Raw genomic sequence first — 21,342 nt, 5'->3', positions numbered from 1 at the left:
TAAATTACATTTGTGATTGACGATCTTTGTTGCTATACTTTTATGAGCATAAACATTTATGTCATCAACATTTGGTTGAAAACAAAATGGGCCCCACAAACGTGACCAGAAATGGAAAAATCAAATGTATTTCCCATGAAGGCTAAACATGGTGTATTCTTTCAGTTAACACGCTTTGCCTTCTAATTTAAATTGAAACATGTTTTAAATAAATGGTGCCGTTCATGTTGCTCTGTAATCCACTGGAGACCCCCCTCTGGTGGGGTCAGGGTCATCCAGTGTTTTGGGATCAAACTGATCCCAACCCTGTGCTGTTGCTCTGAAGATCTGATCCAGATGAAAGCTGGGACTGGATCTCCTGATCGGACCGGATATCAAAGTGATCTGATCTGATCAGATAGGGATTACACGTGTTCAGCTGACGTGTCCACAAAGCTTTGATCGAGCGGCGACAGCTGGCCTCCACCACCCAGTGTCTAACTGTAATGTCTTCCAGCATTGAGAGGCGGCTGAGTAAGGGAGCGGTTTTGAGAGACAGAGATAACATGTCTTATTTGTAAAAACTTAAAGAAGTGCTTCGAAGGAATATCATACTTTTCTGGTAAATGACATTAATTTTCCATCATTGTACGAATCGGTAATCCTGCTTCATCCCTTGTTCGCCCAAGTCTTAAGACCAGCATCTTCTCTACCAGGTATAAATGGACTATTGCCCCATATGGGGTGACACCTGGCAGGGGGGGTGTCCCCATATATCCTTGGACCTCATGCCAGATGTGCATGGTATTTCTTAGAAAGGCTTCTTTGGCTCAGAAGAATAAAGATAGCTACTAAGCGATAACCCCTGAGCTGAGCATGCTTCAATCTTGACCCACGCTGGAGCTTCCTCTGGGGAGAAGTAGCTCATGGCTGCTCTCAGGTGTGCTGCCCAATAGGACCAGCCGTTTCAGACCCCTCTGTCATAAGGCAAGTCAAGTAGGGTCAATCTATTATTCCAGATAAAGTGGGTACATATTTTCTTAAGTTTGTGAAGAAATGACTCGGGTGGGGGTAAGGGGATTGATTGAAACAAATAGACATTTGGGTAATGTATTCATTTTTAAGATGTTAACACGACGGATTGAGGAGATTGGCATTAAGGCCCTCTGTTCAGCGATGCTACCACAGAGTCTCCAGCAGGGCTACAGCTGGCTGGAACCAGATCGTTCATTTCTGCTGGGTCATTCTGAGCAGGCATTAGCTCCCCCTCCTCTTTGTCCTCGAGCTCAGGACCCGAACCTGCAGGTCTCTCACAGCTGGAACATGATCTGTTGGTATTTTGATCAAAACACATCAGAGACATGATTTTATACATGATGCTACAGGTCTCTGGTCTGCTACAGGTCTCAGGTCTGCTACAGGTCTCTGGTCTGCTACAGGTCTCAGGTCTGCAACAGGTCTCTGGTCTGCTACAGGTCTCTGGTCTGCTACAGGTCTCAGGTCTGCAACAGGTCTCTGGTCTGCAACAGGTCTCAGGTCTGCTACAGGTCTCAGGTCTGCTACAGGTCTCAGGTCTGCTACAGGTCTCTGGTCTGCTTCAGGAATCTGGTCTGCTACAGGTCTCAGGTCTGCTACAGGTCTCAGGTCTGCTACAGGTCTCTGGTCTGCTTCAGGTCTCTGGTCTGCAACAGGTCTCTGGTCTGCTACAGGTCTCTGGTCTGCTTCAGGAATCTGGTCTGCTACAGGTCTCAGGTCTGCAACAGGTCTCTGGTCTGCTACAGGTCTCAGTTCTGCAACAGGTCTCTGGTCTGCTACAGGTCTCTGGTCTGCTACAGGTCTCTGGTCTGCTACAGGTATCAGGTCTGCAACAGGTCTCTGGTCTGCTACAGGTCTCTGGTCTGCTACAGGTCTCTGGTCTGCTACAGGTCTCAGGTCTGCAACAGGTCTCTGGTCTGCTACAGGTCTCTGGTCTGCTACAGGTATCAGGTCTGCAACAGGTCTCTGGTCTGCTACAGGTCTCTGGTCTGCTACAGGTCTCTGGTCTGCTACAGGTCTCAGGTCTGCAACAGGTCTCTGGTCTGCTTCAGGAATCTGGTCTGCTACAGGTCTCAGGTCTGCAACAGGTCTCTGGTCTGCTACAGGTCTCAGGTCTGCAACAGGTCTCTGGTCTGCTACAGGTCTCTGGTCTGCTACAGGTCTCAGGTCTGCTACAGGTCTCAGGTCTGCAACAGGTCTCTGGTCTGCTACAGGTCTCTGGTCTGCTACAGGTCTCTGGTCTGCTACAGGTCTCAGGTCTGCAACAGGTCTCTGGTCTGCTACAGGTCTCAGGTCTGCTACAGGTCTCTGGTCTGCTACAGGTCTCTGGTCTGCTTCAGGAATCTGGTCTGCTACAGGTCTCAGGTCTGCAACAGGTCTCTGGTCTGCTACAGGTCTCTGGTCTGCTACAGGTCTCTGGTCTGCTACAGGTCTCTGGTCTGCTACAGGTCTCAGGTCTGCAACAGGTCTCTGGTCTGCTACAGGTCTCTGGTCTGCTACAGGTCTCTGGTCTGCTACAGGTCTCAGGTCTGCTACAGGTCTCTGGTCTGCTACAGGTCTCAGGTCTGCAACAGGTCTCTGGTCTGCTACAGGTCTCTGGTCTGCTACAGGTCTCAGGTCTGCAACAGGTCTCTGGTCTGCTACAGGTCTCTGGTCTGCTACAGGTCTCTGGTCTGCTACAGGTCTCTGGTCTGCTACAGGTCTCAGGTCTGCAACCAGTCGATCGCGAGATGTGTCTAAAAATAGAACAACAATATTCAGTTGTATCGTTAATGTCCTGTAACATAATCTTCCTGTCCAGAATAATGCACTTGAACGCATCAAAGCTTTGTGATTGGCCGGCGTCACCCCATGTGGCTGGCAGTGGGCACTAGTTAGCTGATGTTGTTATTCAGTGTTACCATGGGAACGGACCTCTGACCGGTGGTCCCTCTTGGTGTAGTCCGTGGGGGAGTGCTTACGTGTGGGTACACGGGTTCGCCTGGTGCACAAGGTTATGGAGGTGGGGGTCTTGCTGGTGCTCAAGTGTTCTTATACGTCACCCCATATTCACACAACTTTTACCCGCCTTAAGAGACACTATTTTGGGGTACAATTATCCACTTTCACCCTTTTCTCTGGTTCTTCCAAAAGGTGACTTAGACTGTTTCTGACCCAGGTGCAGCACCCTGGACCTCTGCCCAGGTGCAGCACCCTGGACCTCTGCCCAGGTGCAGCACCCTGGACCTCTGCCCAGGTGCAGCACCCTGGACCTCTGCCCAGGTGCAGCACCCTGGACCTCTGCCCAGGTGCAGCACCCTGGACCTCTGCCCAGGTGCAGCACCCTGGACCTCTGCCCAGGTGCAGCACCCTGGACCTCTGCCCAGGTGCAGCACCCTGGACCTCTGCCCAGGTGCAGCACCCTGGACCTCTGCCCAGGTGCAGCACCCTGGACCTCTGCCCAGGTGCAGCACCCGGACCTCTGCCCAGGTGCAGCACCCTGGACCTCTGCCCAGGTGCAGCACCCGGACCTCTGCCCAGGTGCAGCACCCTGGACCTCTGCCCAGGTGCAGCACCCTGGACCTCTGCCCAGGTGCAGCACCCTGGACCTCTGCCCACGTGCAGCACCCTGGACCTCTGCCCACGTGCCTGTGGAACGCGGCTCTCTCCCTCTGCTCACAGCACCTTTACCCAGCGTTCACACACTCATTGCTGGGTAATTAAACCAGTTGAATGCACTTTTGAACACTGACATACCCAGGATTCAAGCTTCCTTCCTGGGTTACATAGTGCTGTGAAGCAGCCTGTCCTCTGAGTCCCCATTTCAGGGACACATGCCGGAGGTCCCTCTCCCGAGAGGGGAAGTCCATTGCCTCTAAATAGAGGTCACATTAGGTCACTTTGGGAAACCGGGCCGCTGCCGTCTCCCGAGACGGGACGTCCACTCTCTCTAATAGGGTCAGGGTCAGGCATGTGCTGGGTCTGGTTCTGGTCAGGGTGAGTCTCCAGGAAATGCATGTAAGTCAATGTAATGTCTCCTGAAGTGGTGTGTGTGTGTGTGTGTGTGTGTGTGTGTGTGTGTGTGTGTGTGTGTGTGTGTGTGTGTGTGTGTGTGTGTGTGTGTGTGTGTGTGTGTGTGTGTGTGTGTGTGTGTGTATGATATACATTTAGAGAAGGTTAAAATGTTTATAACCCGCTTCTCTATTCTGAGCTCCTGACTCACACGCACGCACAAACAAACCTCTTCTCTGTATTACCCTTGGTGGTGTTGTTGTTGTTGTTGTTGTTGTTGTTGTTGTTGTGCACTGAGGCTGAACTGGAGGATCAACACTGAGGAGGAAATATATGTTGTATTCTCTCTGATTCTGAAAACTCAAATATAAACTGTATATTTGTAATCAATGTATAATATATATTAATGTACACTGCCTTCAGTTCTGTGTATTTATATTCAGTATATCCGTCACTGCAGTATTCAGAGCTTCTCCTGATGATATACTCACTTCCCAGATTAGCAGAAAGGTCAATGCTGTGTATAAATATATATTTATACACACATGTGTGTGTGTGTGTTCCTGTTTCCAGTCCTCACGTGTCTGCAGATATAAAGTCTGTTCTTCCTCAGAAACACACACTCACACTCACACACACACACACTCACACACACTGAGCTTATTTACACTTGATCACTTTGCTTGTTGTCCTGAGCAGCGGATCTTCAGGGTGAGTTTATGTTTTAATATTGAATATCTAACGTGTGTGTACCGTGGAGGCGTGTGGCGTAGTGGGTAGTGCGTTGGTGTTGGGATCAGGGGTCACAGGTTCAAACCCCTCTGCAGTCAGCATGTCGTTGTGAGACGCTTCACCCCGAGGTGCCACAGTGTGTGTAACATGTCGTGTGTACATATACACAGTATCTAACGCGTGTTTAATATCTAACGTTTTATTAAAAATGAATATCAAAACTCATCTCCTGATCTATACTGTAAATAATGTGTTATTATTATTCTGTATTAATATGATCTGTTAGTGTCTTCTTTATTTGTTTATTTATCTTATTATTTGACCTGTGACTCGTTTCAGAATATGTCTCACATTCAGAACTGTTTGTCATCGACTCATCAATCATGTGACATGTTAACTGTGTGTGTGTGTGTCAGATGTGTGTTTCCAGGTTTCTGCGGTGTGTGTCCTTCTCTCTGGTTCCCATGGCGATCGTCTGCATGCTGTGCAACGTCCTGCTGCTATTTCCTGATCTGAAGATCCACTTCCTGTTGGAGGGTCATGTGACCAGAGAAGCCACCTGGGCCCCGGGGCTATGGGGGTCCGGGGTCCTGGTGAGTGTGTGTACACTGCAGACTGCTCACTGTCCGTGGGACCAAGGGTGTATCCTAATAAGCAACATGAGGGTGTCTGTAGACAGAACCGTTCCCCCTCAGAGACAACGTGCATTGTGTGTCGGTAGGTTCTGTTGGCGGCGCGGTCCTTCCTGAGGAGCAGCAGAACCTCTGGATGCTTCGCCTTCAGGCGGCAGGTCAGCTGACCGCTCTATAATACTCTTTATTACTATTCCTTTATTTGTTATTTATTTGTATTTTATATTTTAGGGTTATATATATATATGTATTTTTATTTATTTCTTTATTTATTATCTTACAAAACAAAAAAGATGTTCTCTCAGGTGTTCTCTCAGGTGTTCCAGATGTTCCAGGTGTTCTCTGTGTTCCAGGTGTTCTCTCAGGTGTTCTCTGTGTTCCAGATGTTCTCTCAGGTGTTCTCTCAGGTGTTCTCTCAGGTGTTCTCTGTGTTCCAGATGTTCTCTCAGGTGTTCTCTCAGGTGTTCTCTGTGTTCCAGGTGTTCCAGGTGTTCTCTCAGGTGTTCTCTCAGGTGTTCCAGATGTTCCAGGTGTTCTCTGTGTTCCAGGTGTTCTCTCAGGTGTTCTCTGTGTTCCAGATGTTCTCTCAGGTGTTCTCTCAGGTGTTCCAGATGTTCTCTCAGGTGTTCCAGGTGTTCCAGATGTTCTCTCAGGTGTTCTCTCAGGTGTTCCAGATGTTCCAGGTGTTCTCTGTGTTCCAGGTGTTCTCTCAGGTGTTCTCTGTGTTCCAGATGTTCTCTCAGGTGTTCTCTCAGGTGTTCTCTGTGTTCCAGATGTTCTCTCAGATGTTCTCTCAGGTGTTCTCTCAGGTGTTCTCTCAGGTGTTCTCTCAGGTGTTCTCTGTGTTCCAGATGTTCTCTCAGGTGTTCTCTCAGGTGTTCTCTGTGTTCCAGATGTTCTCTCAGGTGTTCTCTCAGGTGTTCCAGATGTTCTCTCAGGTGTTCTCTCAGGTGTTCCAGATGTTCCAGGTGTTCTCTCAGGTGTTCCAGATGTTCCAGGTGTTCTCTCAGGTGTTCTCTGTGTTCTAGGTGTTCTCTGTGTTCCAGGTGTTCCAGGTGTTCTCTCAGGTTTTCTCTGTGTTCCAGATGTTCCAGGTGTTCTCTCAGGTGTTCTCTGTGTTCCAGGTGTTCTCTCAGGTGTTCTCTGTGTTCCAGGTGTTCCAGGTGTTCTCTCAGGTGTTCTCTGTGTTCCAGGTGTTCCAGGTGTTCTCTCAGGTGTTCTCTCAGGTGTTCTAGATGTTCTCTCAGGTGTTCTCTGTGTTCCAGGTGTTCCAGGTGTTCTCTCAGGTGTTCTCTGTGTTCCAGATGTTCTCTCAGGTGTTCTCTGTGTTCCAGATGTTCTCTCAGGTGTTCCAGATGTTCTCTCAGGTGTTCTCTCAGGTGTTCTCTGTGTTCCAGGTGTTCCAAGTGTTCTCTCAGGTGTTCTCTGTGTTCCAGATGTTCTCTCAGGTGTTCTCTGTGTTCTAGGTGTTCTCTCAGGTGTTCTCTGTGTTCCAGATGTTCCAGATGTTCTCTCAGGTGTTCCAGATGTTCTCTCAGGTGTTCCAGGTGTTCCAGATGTTCTCTCAGGTGTTCTCTCAGGTGTTCTCTCAGGTGTTCTCTGTGTTCCAGATGTTCTCTCAGGTGTTCCAGGTGTTCTCTCAGGTGTTCTCTGTGTTCCAGGTGTTCCAGGTGTTCTCTCAGGTGTTCCAGGTGTTCTCTCAGGTGTTCCAGGTGTTCCAGGTGTTCTCTCAGGTGTTCCAGGTGTTCTCTCAGGTGATCCAGGTGTTCTCTCAGGTGTTCTCTGTGTTCCAGGTGTTCCAGATGTTCTCTCAGGTGTTCCAGGTGTTCTCTCAGGTGTTCCAGGTGTTCTCTGTGTTCCAGGTGTTCCAGATGTTCTCTCAGGTGTTCCAGATGTTCTCTCAGTTCCATATGTTCTCTGTGTTCCAGATGTTCTCTGTGTTCCAGATGTTCTCTCAGGTGTTCCAGATGTTCTCTGTGTTCCAGATGTTCTCTCAGGTGTTCCAGATGTTCTCTCAGGTGTTCCAGGTGTTCCAGATGTTCTCTGTGTTCCAGATGTTCTCTCAGGTGTTCCAGATGTTCTCCCAGGTGTTCCAGATGTTCTCTGTGTTCCAGATGTTCTCTCAGGTGTTCCAGGTGTTCCAGATGTTCTCTCAGGTGTTCCAGGTGTTCCAGATGTTCTCTGTGTTCCAGATGTTCTCTCAGGTGTTCCAGATGTTCTCCCAGGTGTTCCAGATGTTCTCTGTGTTCCAGATGTTCTCTCAGGTGTTCCAGGTGTTCCAGATGTTCTCTCAGGTGTTCCAGATGTTCTCTGTGTTCCAGATGTTCTCTCAGGTGTTCCAGATGTTCTCTCAGATGTTCTCTGTGTTCCAGATGTTCTCTGTGTTCCAGATGTTCTCTGTGTTCCAGATGTTCTCTCAGGTGTTCCAGATGTTCTCTGTGTTCCAGATGTTCTCTCAGGTGTTCCAGATGTTCTCTCAGATGTTCTCTGTGTTCCAGATGTTCTCTGTGTTCTCAGATGTTCTCTGTGTTCCAGATGTTCTCTCAGGTGTTCCAGGTGTTCTCTGTGTTCCAGATGTTCTCTCAGGTGTTCTCTGTGTTCCAGATGTTCTCTCAGGTGTTCCAGGTGTTCTCTCAGGTGTTCCAGGTGTTCTCTGTGTTCTCTGTGTTCCAGATGTTCTCTCAGGTGTTCCAGGTGTTCTCTGTGTTCCAGATGTTCTCTCAGGTGTTCTCTGTGTTCCAGATGTTCTCTCAGGTGTTCCAGGTGTTCTCTGTGTTCCAGATGTTCTCTCAGGTGTTCCAGATGTTCTCTGTGTTCGCAGATGTTCTCTGTGTTCTCTGTGTTCTCAGGTGTGTGTGTTCTCAGGTGTGTGTGTTCTCAGGTAATCTCTGTGTTCTCAGGTGTGTGTGTGTTCTCAGGTGTTCTCTGTGTTCCAGATGTTCTCTCAGGTGCTGTTCTCAGGTGTGTGTGTTCTCTCGGCTGGGTTCTGTTCTCTGGTTTCAGCTACAGCTCTCTCTCAGGGTCCTCTCTGTCTCTACAACGACACACACATTCTGACCTGGGGGGTTCCACTGCAGCCACTCCCAGACCGGTGAGACACACACACACACACACACAGTCACACACACACACACACACAAACACACAAACACACGCAGTCACACACTAGGGCTGTACCGGAATATTCGTACTCGTTCGGAGTTTCAATTTCGTTATTCGGATATTCGTATTTTTTTCTTTTTTAATTTATTCTACTAAAATCATACAAAAACAAAAACGTATAATTCATACACCCAAATGAACAAAATTAGTAGAAGCGGGAGGGCTGAAGCATAGCTTATGGGGAGTAGCCCTCCCGTGCATCATCATTAGCATCAATATAGTAATGGCACATATTTCGTCAAAAACGTATAGAAATTAAGGAGTACAAAAAAATAAAGAAAACTAACGAAAACTGAAAAAAAATAAAATAACAGTTAGGGCAAGAAAAAAGTAAATGCATATATAAGCAACACTGGGAATATCAAATACTTGTTAGCTGGAGTAATCTGCAAATATAATTGTTTTTACTTTAGTTTTGAATTGTTGATGACTAGTAATACTTGAAAGGTCTGAGTGAAGTCCATTCCACGTTCTAACTCCGATTATGGATAAGCTGTGTGATTTGATGGTTGTTCTACAGGGCTTGCTATACAACCAGTTAGGATGCCTGGTTGGGTATTTCCTAACTGTGGTTTGGAACTGCTTTTGAATGTTAGTAGGCATTTTGTTATGGTAAATGTTGTGCATAATCAGTACTGTTTTAAGTTTTACTATATCAACAAATTTGAATAGATTGAGTTTTTTGAATATGGGAGTTGTGTGTTCATATTTACCAGCACCACAGACTATTCGTAATACTTTTTTTTGGGATGTTATTATTTTTTGTAGATTTGTTGCGTACGTGTTTCCCCATATTTCGGAGCAGTAATAAAGGTAAGGGAGAAATAGACTGTTATAAAGAGTTCTGAGTATTTTTTCCTCGAGAATGTTCTTAGTACGATACAAAATACCTATTATTTTTGACAGTTTAGTTTGTACATAATTTATATGATGCTTCCAGTTGAGTTTTTCATCAACAATGAGTCCTAAAAATTTACATGCACCAACTTTCTCTATCTCAGTATTGCAAATCCGTATAATACAGTCATTTCTACTCTCAGACTTTGTATTGAATAACATGTAATTTGTTTTGGCCACATTAAGGGATAATTTATTAACTGCAAACCAGTTACATAGTATTTCCAATTCTGCATTAACAATTTTAACAAGATCACCAAGATTATGATGGGAGCAGAGAATGGTGGTATCATCGGCAAACAAAATGAATTTTAACATGTCTGAGGTGTTGATAATGTCATTAATATAAATCAGGAACAGTTTTGGACCTAAGATTGATCCTTGAGGGACTCCACATGTTATAGGAAGATTGTTTGATTTCGCCTCGTCTATGTCCACATATTGTAGCCTATTTATCAGATAACTCTTGACCCATTCTTTGGCTCGACCCCTTGTGCCATAAAGTTCTAATGTGTGCAGCAGGATGGCTCACAGTATCAAAAGCCTTTTTAAGGTCCATGAATATACCAGCTGTAATCATTTTTTTGTCAATGTTGTTGGTAATTTCTTCAACCAATTCAATTACTGCTGAAGAAGTAGAGTGATTTTTCTGAAATCCATATTGGCTGGGGCATAGTATATTAAATTTGCTGAGGAATGACTCCAGACGGTTGTTAAAGAGTTTTTCCAGGATTTTTGAGAATTGTGGTCGTAAAGAAATCGGTCTATAATTATTAAAACTAGATTTATCACCAGATTTGAAAACCGGAATTAGCTTCGCGATTTTCATTTCATTGGGAAAAATACCTTGTTGAAACGATTTATTGCATATATTTACTAGGGGGGCTACAATATTTGGTGCAACTTGTTTAACAATATTCATACTAAGTCCTAAATAATCTTTGGACTGTTTACTGTGTTGAGTATTAATAATATCAAGCCGTTCATTTTCTGTGATTGGGTTCAGGAACATACTCTGTTGGTTGCAGTTTTTCAGAAAATCATCCACTTTAGATGAAGTTGGGCTGATTTTACTCGCCAGGTTGCGGCCAATTTCAGTAAAGAACTCATTAAAGCTATTTGCAACATCCGTTGGGGTTTTTCCTTCAGTTTGGAATTTCTTGAATTCGTTTCTGTTGTCAGTTCTTTTCTTCTTAATTATGCTATTTATTACCTTCCAAGTGGTTTTCATATCTCCTATGGCATTTTCTAATTTTTCAGAGAAGTATCGTTTTTCACAGTTTCTAAGGATTGTAGTCAATTTGTTTTTATACAATTTATAACGGCTTTCATCTTCAGTGCTTTTACTTTTCAAAAAAGTCCTATATAGTGCATTTTTCTTACAGCAAGCGTTTTTCAGTCCACGAGTGAACCAGGGTTTGAGTCAATCTTCATTTTAATTATGGACAACATTCATTCATGTTTTGCATGAAAATCCTTACAAACTCATTATAGGATTTGTTTACGTCTTGAATCTCAAATACTTCTTGCCATTTTTCATTTTTTAAGTTAATATTTAATTTATTTAGAGAACTGTCATTTAATGTCCGTTTAGTTATGTATGTCTTTTGTTCTTTATTATTTACAGGTTCTCTTCCGCAAATTGTGAATATTGGCAGGTGATCACTGACATCAGAGATGAGGGCCCCACTATGATGTTCCGTTTCAAGGACGTTATTGAAAATGTTATCAATTAACGTTTCAGTAGTGCTAGTTAACCTGGTTGGTTTGGTTATTAGAGGGAGAAGCCCGAGAGAAGAAAACATATCCATGAAGTGTCTCGCCTGTTGGAGCGAGTTGTATTTTAATAAATTAACGTTGAAATCTCCACACACATAAAGGTTTTTAATTCTATGAGGTCTGAGCATTTTTTCTACTTGTTCATTAAATTCCTCAAGATTGCTTCCAGGCTTTCTGTACATGCAGGAGACGAGTATATGTTTGTTCTGTTTTAGCTCAATGTCTACGGTGACAGATTCAAGGAGGTTGTTGCAGCAGAGGGAGAGACTCTACCAATCTCGCAGAGAGTGTGTTTTTAACAAACAGTGAGACCACCTCTTTGGAGCTTGCGATTCATATGAAAAGCCACATAATCGGGTAAAAAATTGTCAACAGTGTTTGAGTCTGTTTGCCAGGTCTCTGAGATTGCAATGATGTCAAAAGATCTATTTATGAGTTGAAGATATAATTTGATTTTGTCACTATTTGCATTAAGGCTACGGGCATTAAAGTGTATTAATGAAAAACCATTAATAGCTTTAAGTTCTAAGTTAAAAAGTGTTTCACTATAGTAGCAGCAGTTGTTGGTAAGATTCCTGAAGAAATTAGAGTCTGGGTCAATGTGGGAGTCGAAACAGTTCTGTCTTATTAGATTTTCATCAAAGAGATTTAAATCCTTAGAGTTCACTCCGGTCACTGTGGTCACTGGGACTGGGTGATTTGAGTCCATGGTGCATACACGGAGGTAAGTTCATGACTGATCATACAATACAGAGGATTTATATTAACACACAGGACAAAATACAAAACTGAATATAACGGATTATTATCGAGTGGTCGATGTAACTTTTGACTCACGCTTAATGAATGAAGTAAGGGAAAATAGCGCATAGATATAATTGCATTATTTGTCAATACTTTACCAATAGCGGGAGTAATATTCTTATCCTCAGAGTTCATTAAAATATAGATAAATCCACACTGTCCTTCACAATCGATACTTTCCCTTCGTTTGTTTTAATGAATATTTTACAGTCCCTGATCCAGGTAGCTTCGATTTTGTTCCTCTTCCTCAGGTCTCTCGCAGTTCTTGCGATATCCGCGTTCCTTTTCGTGAGGTGCTCGTTAATGTAGATTCCGGTCCCTTTCAGTTTCTTGGCATTTATCATCATACGAACTTTTGTCTTTCTGCTCACAAGTTTTATGATCACCCTTTGGAATCCACTTTCCGACGGCTTCCCAAGTGTGTGGCAGATCTCAATCTCCTCAGACTTCAGGTACACGCCACGATCGTTAAGTGCCTCGAGCACCTGTGTTTCGACCGAATCATGTCCGTCTTTGTCTGTAGAAGGCGCAGAATCTCCTTTCACTACCTGGGAATATGGTTTTATGATTTTTAATCCGGTCACGATAACATCCTCTTTTCGGGTGTGTTGTTCAAGCTCCTCGATCCTTCTCTCCAGCGTGACAATCTTCTCGTCTTTTTCCTTCATTATCCTCTCCATGCTTCCGATCGTTTCCAGCAGTTTTTTAATTGTTATGCTGTCATCCTTCCGGGTCTTATTTAAGTCACTTATATCCTTGGTAATACTGGATAAAGCGTCCTTAATTTCTAGGAGATCAGCGTTCGCTGCGTTCGCAGCATTCGCTCGTGTCGCCATCGTGTCATTCAGGTGTGTCCTCTCTCTGTTGAATTTGAGTGAATGGAGGAAAAAATAGAATTTATTGAAATCTCCGATATCAACGTAAGAGCTTGTGCCTCTTCGGGGGGTGCTGACACTTAACCATAAACGTTATCGTTTACTTACTTAATATGTAGATATTACTTTTCTTCGTTAATCTCCGTCACGTTGTTTCCATAGCAACAACAACTTCCTGTCAACAGTGCTACCTCTCCTTCAAAATAAATCAAATCAAATCATGGTTTATTTATAAAGCACATTTATAAACGATGTCTGGTGAGAAACAGAGAGAGGGAGCACAACAACCTATCTCTGCGTCTAAGCGACTCTGTACCCCGTTACCGTCTACAAGGCCATAGACCAGCAGAGGGGACCGTTACCCTCTACAAGGCCATAGACCAGCAGAGGGGACCGTTACCCTCTACAAGGCCATAGACCAGCAGAGGGGACCGTTACCCTCTACAAGGCCATAGACCAGCAGAGGGGACCGTTACCCTCTACAAGGCCATAGACCAGCAGAGGGGACCGTTACCCTCTACAAGGCCATAGACCAGCAGAGGGGACCGTTACCCTCTACAAGGCCATAGACCAGCAGAGGGGACCGTTACCCTCTACAAGGCCATAGACCAGCAGAGGGGACCGTTACCCTCTACAAGGCCATAGACCAGCAGAGGGGACCGTTACCCTCTACAAGGCCATAGACCAGCAGAGGAGACCGTTACCCTCTACAAGGCCATAGACCAGCAGAGGAGACCGTTACCCTCTACAAGGCCATAGACCAGCAGAGGAGACCGTTACCCTCTACAAGGCCATAGACCAGCAGAGGAGACCGTTACCCTCTACAAGGCCATAGACCAGCAGAGGGGACCGTTACCCTCTACAAGGCCATAGACCAGCAGAGGGGACCGTTACCCTCTACAAGGCCATAGACCAGCAGAGGGGACCGTTACCCTCTACAAGGCCATAGACCAGCAGAGGGGACCGTTACCCTCTACAAGGCCATAGACCAGCAGAGGGGACCGTTACCCTCTACAAGGCCATAGACCAGCAGAGGGGACCGTTACCCTCTACAAGGCCATAGACCAGCAGAGGGGACCGTTACCCTCTACAAGGCCATAGACCAGCAGAGGGAACCGTTACCCTCTACAAGGCCATAGACCAGCAGAGGGAACCGTTACCCTCTACAAGGCCATAGACGTACCCCGTTACCCTCTACAAGGCCATAGACCAGCAAAGGGGACCGTTACCCTCTACAAGGCCATAGACCAGCAGAGGGGACCGTTACCCTCTACAAGGCCATAGACCAGCAGAGGGGACCGTTACCCTCTACAAGGCCATAGACCAGCAGAGGGGACCGTTACCCTCTACAAGGCCATAGACCAGCAGAGGGGACCGTTACCCTCTACAAGGCCATAGACCAGCAGAGGGAACCGTTACCCTCTACAAGGCCATAGACCAGCAGAGGGAACCGTTACCCTCTACAAGGCCATAGACGTACCCCGTTACCCTCTACAAGGCCATAGACCAGCAAAGGGGACCGTTACCCTCTACAAGGCCATAGACCAGCAGAGGGGACCGTTACCCTCTACAAGGCCATAGACCAGCAGAGGGGACCGTTACCCTCTACAAGGCCATAGACCAGCAGAGGGGACCGTTTCCCTCTACAAGGCCATAGACCAGCAGAGGGGACCGTTACCCTCTACAAGGCCATAGACCAGCAGAGGGGACCGTTACCCTCTACAAGGCCATAGACCAGCAGAGAGGACCGTTACCCTCTACAAGGCCATAGACCAGCAGAGGGGACCGTTACCCTCTACAAGGCCATAGACGTACCCCGTTACCCTCTACAAGGCCATAGACGTACCCCGTTACCCTCTACAAGGCCATAGACCAGCAGAGGGGACCGTTACCCTCTACAAGACCATAGACCAGCAGAGGGAACCGTTACCCTCTACAAGGCCATAGACCAGCAGAGGGGACTGTTACCCTCTACAAGGCCATCGACCAGCAGAGGGAACCGTTACCCTCTACAAGGCCATCGACCAGCAGAGGGAAAATGGGGGGTGGGTAAGTGTAAGGGTTTTTAAGAATAAACCGCAAGGGTCTAAAGGGAAAAAATATGAAATATAAGGTACTATATTTTAAGTAATCCTATCTACTATTCCTATATTTGAATAATGTATAAACTATTTTAAAAATATTTTAATGAAATCCTATGTTATGTTAGGGGTGTAACGGTTCACAGTTGTTATTTATTTGAACAGTAGCGCAAGTTTCAGTTTAAAAATAAGGAACTCTGACATTTTGAATAATTACTGTATTAAACAGTTAAAAACAAACCACACACTCAGATGGCCAGAGTATCTATACTGGCTGAAACTAAAAGGTTTCATCAAGCTGTAAAACTAAAAAGGATGTCTTGAAAATATTACATCATAAATAATAAGAAAGTGTTTCCAGAGCAAAGTCGTTGAAAAACATTATGCCAAAAGCTTCCGTTATTGATGTTGGTCTCTCGGCTCTCGTGTCTGTTGGCTTCTTAAACACAGCGGGGATCAGCTGCTGATCAGCTGCTGTCTTTGGGCTCCGGTGATTGGCTAATCTGGGTGATGCCTTCTGATGTGATTTAGCATGTTTGGCTGGTCACCATTAGCATACCGCACCGCTATCGAACAACGCCGACACACCGTCCTCGTCCGATCCACCACTCGCACTCCATCGTTATTGTAGGGCGTGACCCTAGATAACAACCTGTCCTTCACTGCAAGCATCGCTGCTGCAGATACACGCTCTCCAGCATCAGGAGGACGCGTCCCCAGCTGACCCAGAGAGCCACGCAGGTTCTGGTCCAGGCTCTCGTCACCTCACTAGACTACTGCAACCCCTCCTGCTGGTCTACCTGCATGTGCCATCCGACCTCTCTCATCCAGAATGCAGCGGCTCGTCTGGTCTTCAGCCTTCCTGAATGTTCCACCCGCTCCTCCGCTCCCTCCACTGGCTTCCGGTAACTGCTAGAATCCACTTCAAGACCCTGGTGCTTGCGTACCGTGCTGTGAATGGATCTGGCCCTTCCTACATCCAGGACATGGTTAAACCGTACACCCCAGCACGTGCACTCCGCTCTGCATCAGCCAGACGACTCGCTGCACCCTCGCTGCGAGGGGGACCCAAGTTCCCATCAGCAGGAACACGTGGGTTTGCTGTCCTGGCTCCAAGATGGTGGAACGAGCTCCCTGACATCAGGACAGCAGAAAGCTCACACACCTTCCAGACTGAGACTCATCTCCTTCGACTCCACCTCGAGGAGAGAACTGCTAACAGAGCACTTATATACTAACAAAGGACTGGCTCCTCTGAAGCCAGCTGAGCAGCACTTGAGATGCTTGGCTCTATGAAGCCTGATGTACTTTATGATTCTGTTTTCTTCAAGGTTGTATTTTGTTGGTCGAACGCACTTATTGTGAGTCGCTCTGGATAAAAGCCTCGGCTAAATGTGACGTGATGTGTTGTAGTCCACAGGGAACCCGACATGTTCCCACAGCTGATCTAAAAGAAGCAGGGGGTTCTAGCTCCCGTGTGTTATCTGAACTCACCAAACTAACTTTTCTTCTTCTTGTAATTTGTTTGTTTTGTTGTCGTGTTTCTTCTTGTTCTTCATTTGTTGTTTAAGGGCGGCTGGCAGCTTTTAGGCGCAACACCGCCCCCTGGATTATAAATAGTGTAGTGGATGCTGCCCTGAAACACTTTTTTCCCACTCGTAAAAAAAGGCGTATTCGCCGTGTGACTGCATGCACCGAACCGTGACATCCGAACCGTGACGGTACGAATACCGTGACGCCCCTAGTTATGAATATTAAAATAAAGAACTAAATGAATAAATAAATAGATCATTAAAGAAACGCCAGAGAGAAAGTGAGTTTTAAGAGTTGATTTAAACCCCAGGGTCCGGCCGACCTCACGTGGAGGGCAGAGGGTCCAGAGCCCGGGGCCCGCCGCTGCGAAGGCTCGATGCCCTCGGGGTTCGAGCCTGGTCTTGGGAACTATCACCAACAGCTGATCGGCCGACCTTAAGGCTCTGGGGTGTAGCGCTGGACGAGTGGGCTACACACACACCTGGGCTACACACACACCTGGGCAACACACACACCTGGGCTACACACACACCTGGGCTACACACACATCTGGGCTACACACACACCTGGGCAACACACACACACCTGTCAGTCACATGCTCCTAAAGTTTTGGAGGGGACTGTATAATAAATTGTTTTAATCAATTTAACAATAACAAATTGTGTGTGTGTGTGTGTGTGTGTGTGTGTGTGTGTGTGTGTGTGTGTGTGTGTGTGTGTGTGTGTGTGTGTGTGTGTGTGTGTGTGTGTGTGTGTGTGTGTGTGTGTGTGTGTGTGTGTGTGTGTGTGTGTGTGTGTGTGTGTGTGTGTGTGTGTGTGTGTGTGTGTGTGTGTGTGTGTGTGTGTGTGTGTGTGTGTGTGTGTGTGTGTGTGTGTGTGTGTGTGTGTGTGTGTGTGTGTGTGTGTGTGTGTGTGTGTAGCCACTCAGGGTACCTGTACAACCGGTCCCTCTGGTCTTCGGTGTGTGTGCGGCCGGGGGGGGTGGTGCTGTGGAACGTGGTTCTGTTTGGGCTGATGGGGGGGGTCAGCGCTCTGCAGACGCTGCTGTGTGGACTCAACGTGCTGAACGCCCTGCTGGGCCTCCTGCTGGGGGCACAAGGTACTGCATCACTACTACTATCTACTTCAATGTAGTTCTTATTATTCATGGTGTGTGTGTGTGTGTGTGTGTGTGTGTGTGTGTGTGTGTGTGTGTGTGTGTGTGTGTGTGTGTGTGTGTGTGTGTGTGTGTGTGTGTGTGTGTGTGTGTGTGTGTGTGTGTGTGTGTGTGTGTGTGTGTGTGTGTGTGTGTGTGTGTGTGTGTGTGTGTGTGTGTGTGTGTGTGTGTGGTGTGTGTGTGTGTGTGTGTGTGTGTGTGTGTGTGTGTGTGTGTGTGTGTGTGTGTGTGTGTGTGTGTGTGTGTGTGTGTGTGTGTGTGTGTGTGTGTGTGTGTGTGTGTGTGTGTGTGTGTGTGTGCAGTTGCAGTCTGAAGTGTCGTCGTGGGAATCTAAACTGACGTCATGAGAGCTTTTATTTTGGCGGGGCGAAGCGATGAAGCACTTTAAACATCTTTTAATGATTAATTATTCAGCTATTTACAAACAGCTGGATCTCTGTTATAGTTTTATTAAAATACAGGATGTTCAATATGTTCTTATTTATCTCTCATACATTTACCAGTCTATTTGTGAAGATTCAAACTGTTTATTTATTAATAAATATGTCCTGTTTTATATAATAATATAAAGTGTAATTAAAGTCACATTTTAATAAACATAAATCACATGTCTTTATATTTATTCATATCGGTTTACAATAATAAACAATAACAAATGTTTTATATTTAATAATTCAATCAAAAACAGTTGCATTCAGGTGCAGTCGGGAGGTTTGAGCTTCTCCTGGGACCTGTTGATGCATTCAGGTGCAGTCGGGGGGTTTGAGCTTCTCCTGGGACCTGTTGATGCATTCAGGTGCAGTCGGGAGGGTTGAGCTTCTCCTGGGACCTGTTGATGCATTCAGGTGCAGTCGGGGGGTTTGAGCTTCTCCTGGGACCTGTTGATGCATTCAGGTGCAGTCGGGGGGTTTGAGCTTCTCCTGGGACCTGTTGATGCATTCAGGTGCAGTCGGGAGGGTTGAGCTTCTCCTGGGACCTGTTGATGCATTCAGGTGCAGTCGGGAGGGTTGAGCTTCTCCTGGGACCTGTTGATGCATTCAGGTGCAGTCGGGAGGGTTGAGCTTCTCCTGGGACCTGTTGATGCATTCAGGTGCAGTCGGGAGGTTTGAGCTTCTCCTGGGACCTGTTGATGCATTCAGGTGCAGTCGGGAGGGTTGAGCTTCTCCTGGGACCTGTTGATGCATTCAGGTGCAGTCGGGAGGTTTGAGCTTCTCCTGGGACCTGTTGATGCATTCAGGTGCAGTCGGGAGGGTTGAGCTTCTCCTGGGACCTGTTGATGCATTCAGGTGCAGTCGGGAGGTTTGAGTTTCTCCTGGGACCTGTTGATGCATTCAGGTGCAGTCGGGAGGTTTGAGCTTCTCCTGGGACCTGTTGATGCATTCAGGTGCAGTCGGGAGGTTTGAGCTTCTCCTGGGACCTGTTGATGCATTCAGGTGCAGTCGGGAGGTTTGAGCTTCTCCTGGGACCTGTTGATGCATTCAGGTGCAGTCGGGAGGTTTGAGCTTCTCCTGGGACCTGTTGATGCATTCAGGTGCAGTCGGGAGGGTTGAGCTTCTCCTGGGACCTGTTGATGCATTCAGGTGCAGTCGGGAGGGTTGAGCTTCTCCTGGGACCTGTTGATGCATTCAGGTGCAGTCGGGAGGTTTGAGCTTCTCCTGGGACCTGTTGATGCATTCAGGTGCAGTCGGGAGGTTTGAGCTTCTCCTGGGACCTGTTGATGCATTCAGGTGCAGTCGGGAGGTTTGAGCTTCTCCTGGGACCTGTTGATGCATTCAGGTGCAGTCGGGAGGTTTGAGCTTCTCCTGGGACCTGTTGATGCATTCAGGTGCACTCGGGAGGTTTGAGCTTCTCCTGGGACCTGTTGATGCATTCAGGTGCAGTCGGGAGGTTTGAGCTTCTCCTGGGACCTGTTGATGCATTCAGGTGCAGTCGGGAGGGTTGAGCTTCTCCTGGGACCTGTTGATGCATTCAGGTGCAGTCGGGAGGGTTGAGCTTCTCCTGGGACCTGTTGATGCATTCAGGTGCAGTCGGGAGGTTTGAGCTTCTCCTGGGACCTGTTGATGCATTCAGGTGCAGTCGGGAGGTTTGAGCTTCTCCTGAGACCTGTTGATGCATTCAGGTGCAGTCGGGAGGTTGACACTGACCGTTGTTAAGGATAGCCTTTTTGATCACAGATTTGAAAACATCGCTGCTTGCTTTAAAGGTAGCACACTGCATGATGTCAGACCGTGGAGAGCATCTGGATACCCCGCCCTGATGCCAGAGGAACTGCTCACTGAACATGTGTCGCCGTCTGATGTCTGTGTCTGTGTCAAATAATAATTTGAACAGTATGTTTGTAGCTGTTGATTACCCTGACTAGCCCTGTAGCTGTTAATTACCCTGACTAGCCCTGTAGCTGTTAATTACCCTGACTAGCCCTGTAGCTGTTAATTACCCTGACTAGCCCTGTAGCTGTTAATTACCCTGACTAGCCCTGTAGCTGTTAATTACCCTGACTAGCCCTGTAGCTGTTAATTACCCTGACTAGCCCTGTAGCTGTTAATTACCCTGACTAGCCCTGTAGCTGTTAATTACCCTGACTAGCCCTGTAGCTGTTAATTACCCTGACTAGCCCTGTAGCTGTTAATTACCCTGACTAGCCCTGTAGCTGTTAATTACCCTGACTAGCCCTGTAGCTGTTAATTACCCTGACTAGCCCTGTAGCTGTTAATTACCCTGACTAGCCCTGTAGCTGTTAATTACCCTGACTAGCCCTGTAGCTGTTAATTACCCTGACTAGCCCTGTAACTGTTGATTACCCTGACTAGCCCTGTAGCTGTTAATTACCCTGACTAGCCCTGTAGCTGTTAATTACCCTGACTAGCCCTGTAGCTGTTGATTACCCTGACTAGCCCTGTAGCTGTTGATTACCCTGACTAGCCCTGTAACTGTTAATTACCCTGACTAGCCCTGTAGCTGTTAATTACCCTGACTAGCCCTGTAGCTGTTGATTACCCTGACTAGCCCTGTAGCTGTTGATTACCCTGACTAGCCCTGTAACTGTTGATTACCCTGACTAGCCCTGTAGCTGTTAATTACCCTGACTAGCCCTGTAGCTGTTGATTACCCTGACTAGCCCTGTAGCTGTTGATTACCCTGACTAGCCCTGTAACTGTTGATTACCCTGACTAGCCCTGTAACTGTTGATTACCCTGACTAGCCCTGTAACTGTTGATTACCCTGACTAGCCCTGTAGCTGTTAATTACCCTGACTAGCCCTGTAGCTGTTAATTACCCTGACTAGCCCTGTAACTGTTGATTACCCTGACTAGCCCTGTAGCTGTTAATTACCCTGACTAGCCCTGTAGCTGTTGATTACCCTGACTAGCCCTGTAGCTGTTAATTACCCTGACTAGCCCTGTAGCTGTTGATTACCCTGACTAGCCCTGTAGCTGTTGATTACCCTGACTAGCCCTAACTGTGCTGCTGTAGCTGAGGCCTGCTCCACCTTGCTCCGGGAACAGCGTGGATACTGCTGTGCTGGACTGGGAGAAGATCGCTAGTCGTCCTGAACAGTCTACTGGACTCGGGTCTGTTCTGCCGCCCCAGTGGACATGCCCTGTACCGTTTCGGAGGTGTTGCACAGCAGTTGCTGGTTGCACTGTCGCGGACATTCATTTCGGAAAATGTGTGTCTTTCTCACA

General features: G+C 46.8%; 1 protein-coding gene across 2 annotated transcripts; it reads left to right on the top strand.

Annotated features, from left to right (window-relative positions):
• Window positions 1-3,563: 3,563 nt before the first annotated feature.
• On the top strand, window positions 3,564-18,151 carry LOC117441093 (transmembrane 4 L6 family member 19). 2 transcript variants are annotated; one of them, XM_034077295.2, is made up of 6 exons: window positions 3,564-4,011; window positions 5,154-5,330; window positions 5,459-5,527; window positions 8,306-8,460; window positions 17,421-17,599; window positions 17,959-18,151. In XM_034077295.2, exons 1-6 carry the CDS (start codon window positions 4,006-4,008, stop codon window positions 17,967-17,969), a joined length of 597 nt encoding a protein of 198 aa, XP_033933186.1. In that variant the 5' UTR covers window positions 3,564-4,005; the 3' UTR covers window positions 17,970-18,151. The 2 variants fall into 2 exon arrangements, with proteins under 2 accessions (XP_033933186.1, XP_033933187.1); XM_034077296.1 differs by lacking the exon at window positions 3,564-4,011 and adding an exon at window positions 4,381-4,716.
• Window positions 18,152-21,342: the final 3,191 nt, after the last annotated feature.

Source organism: Pseudochaenichthys georgianus, unplaced genomic scaffold (assembly GCF_902827115.2).
Source record: "Pseudochaenichthys georgianus unplaced genomic scaffold, fPseGeo1.2 scaffold_1475_arrow_ctg1, whole genome shotgun sequence".
NCBI classification, from domain to species: Eukaryota; Metazoa; Chordata; class Actinopteri; order Perciformes; family Channichthyidae; genus Pseudochaenichthys; species Pseudochaenichthys georgianus.
The sequence above is the reverse complement of the archived record's forward strand: the minus strand, read 5'-3'. Positions and strand labels throughout refer to the sequence as shown.

Excerpts from the sequence above, each read along its gene's own strand:
- LOC117441093 (XM_034077295.2), top strand. Across the intron at positions 5,331-5,458 it reads TATGGGGGTCCGGGGTCCTG|GTTCTGTTGGCGGCGCGGTC; the intron begins GTGAGTGTGTGT and ends GTGTGTCGGTAG. Across the intron at positions 5,528-8,305 it reads GCTTCGCCTTCAGGCGGCAG|ATGTTCTCTCAGGTGCTGTT; the intron begins GTCAGCTGACCG and ends TCTGTGTTCCAG.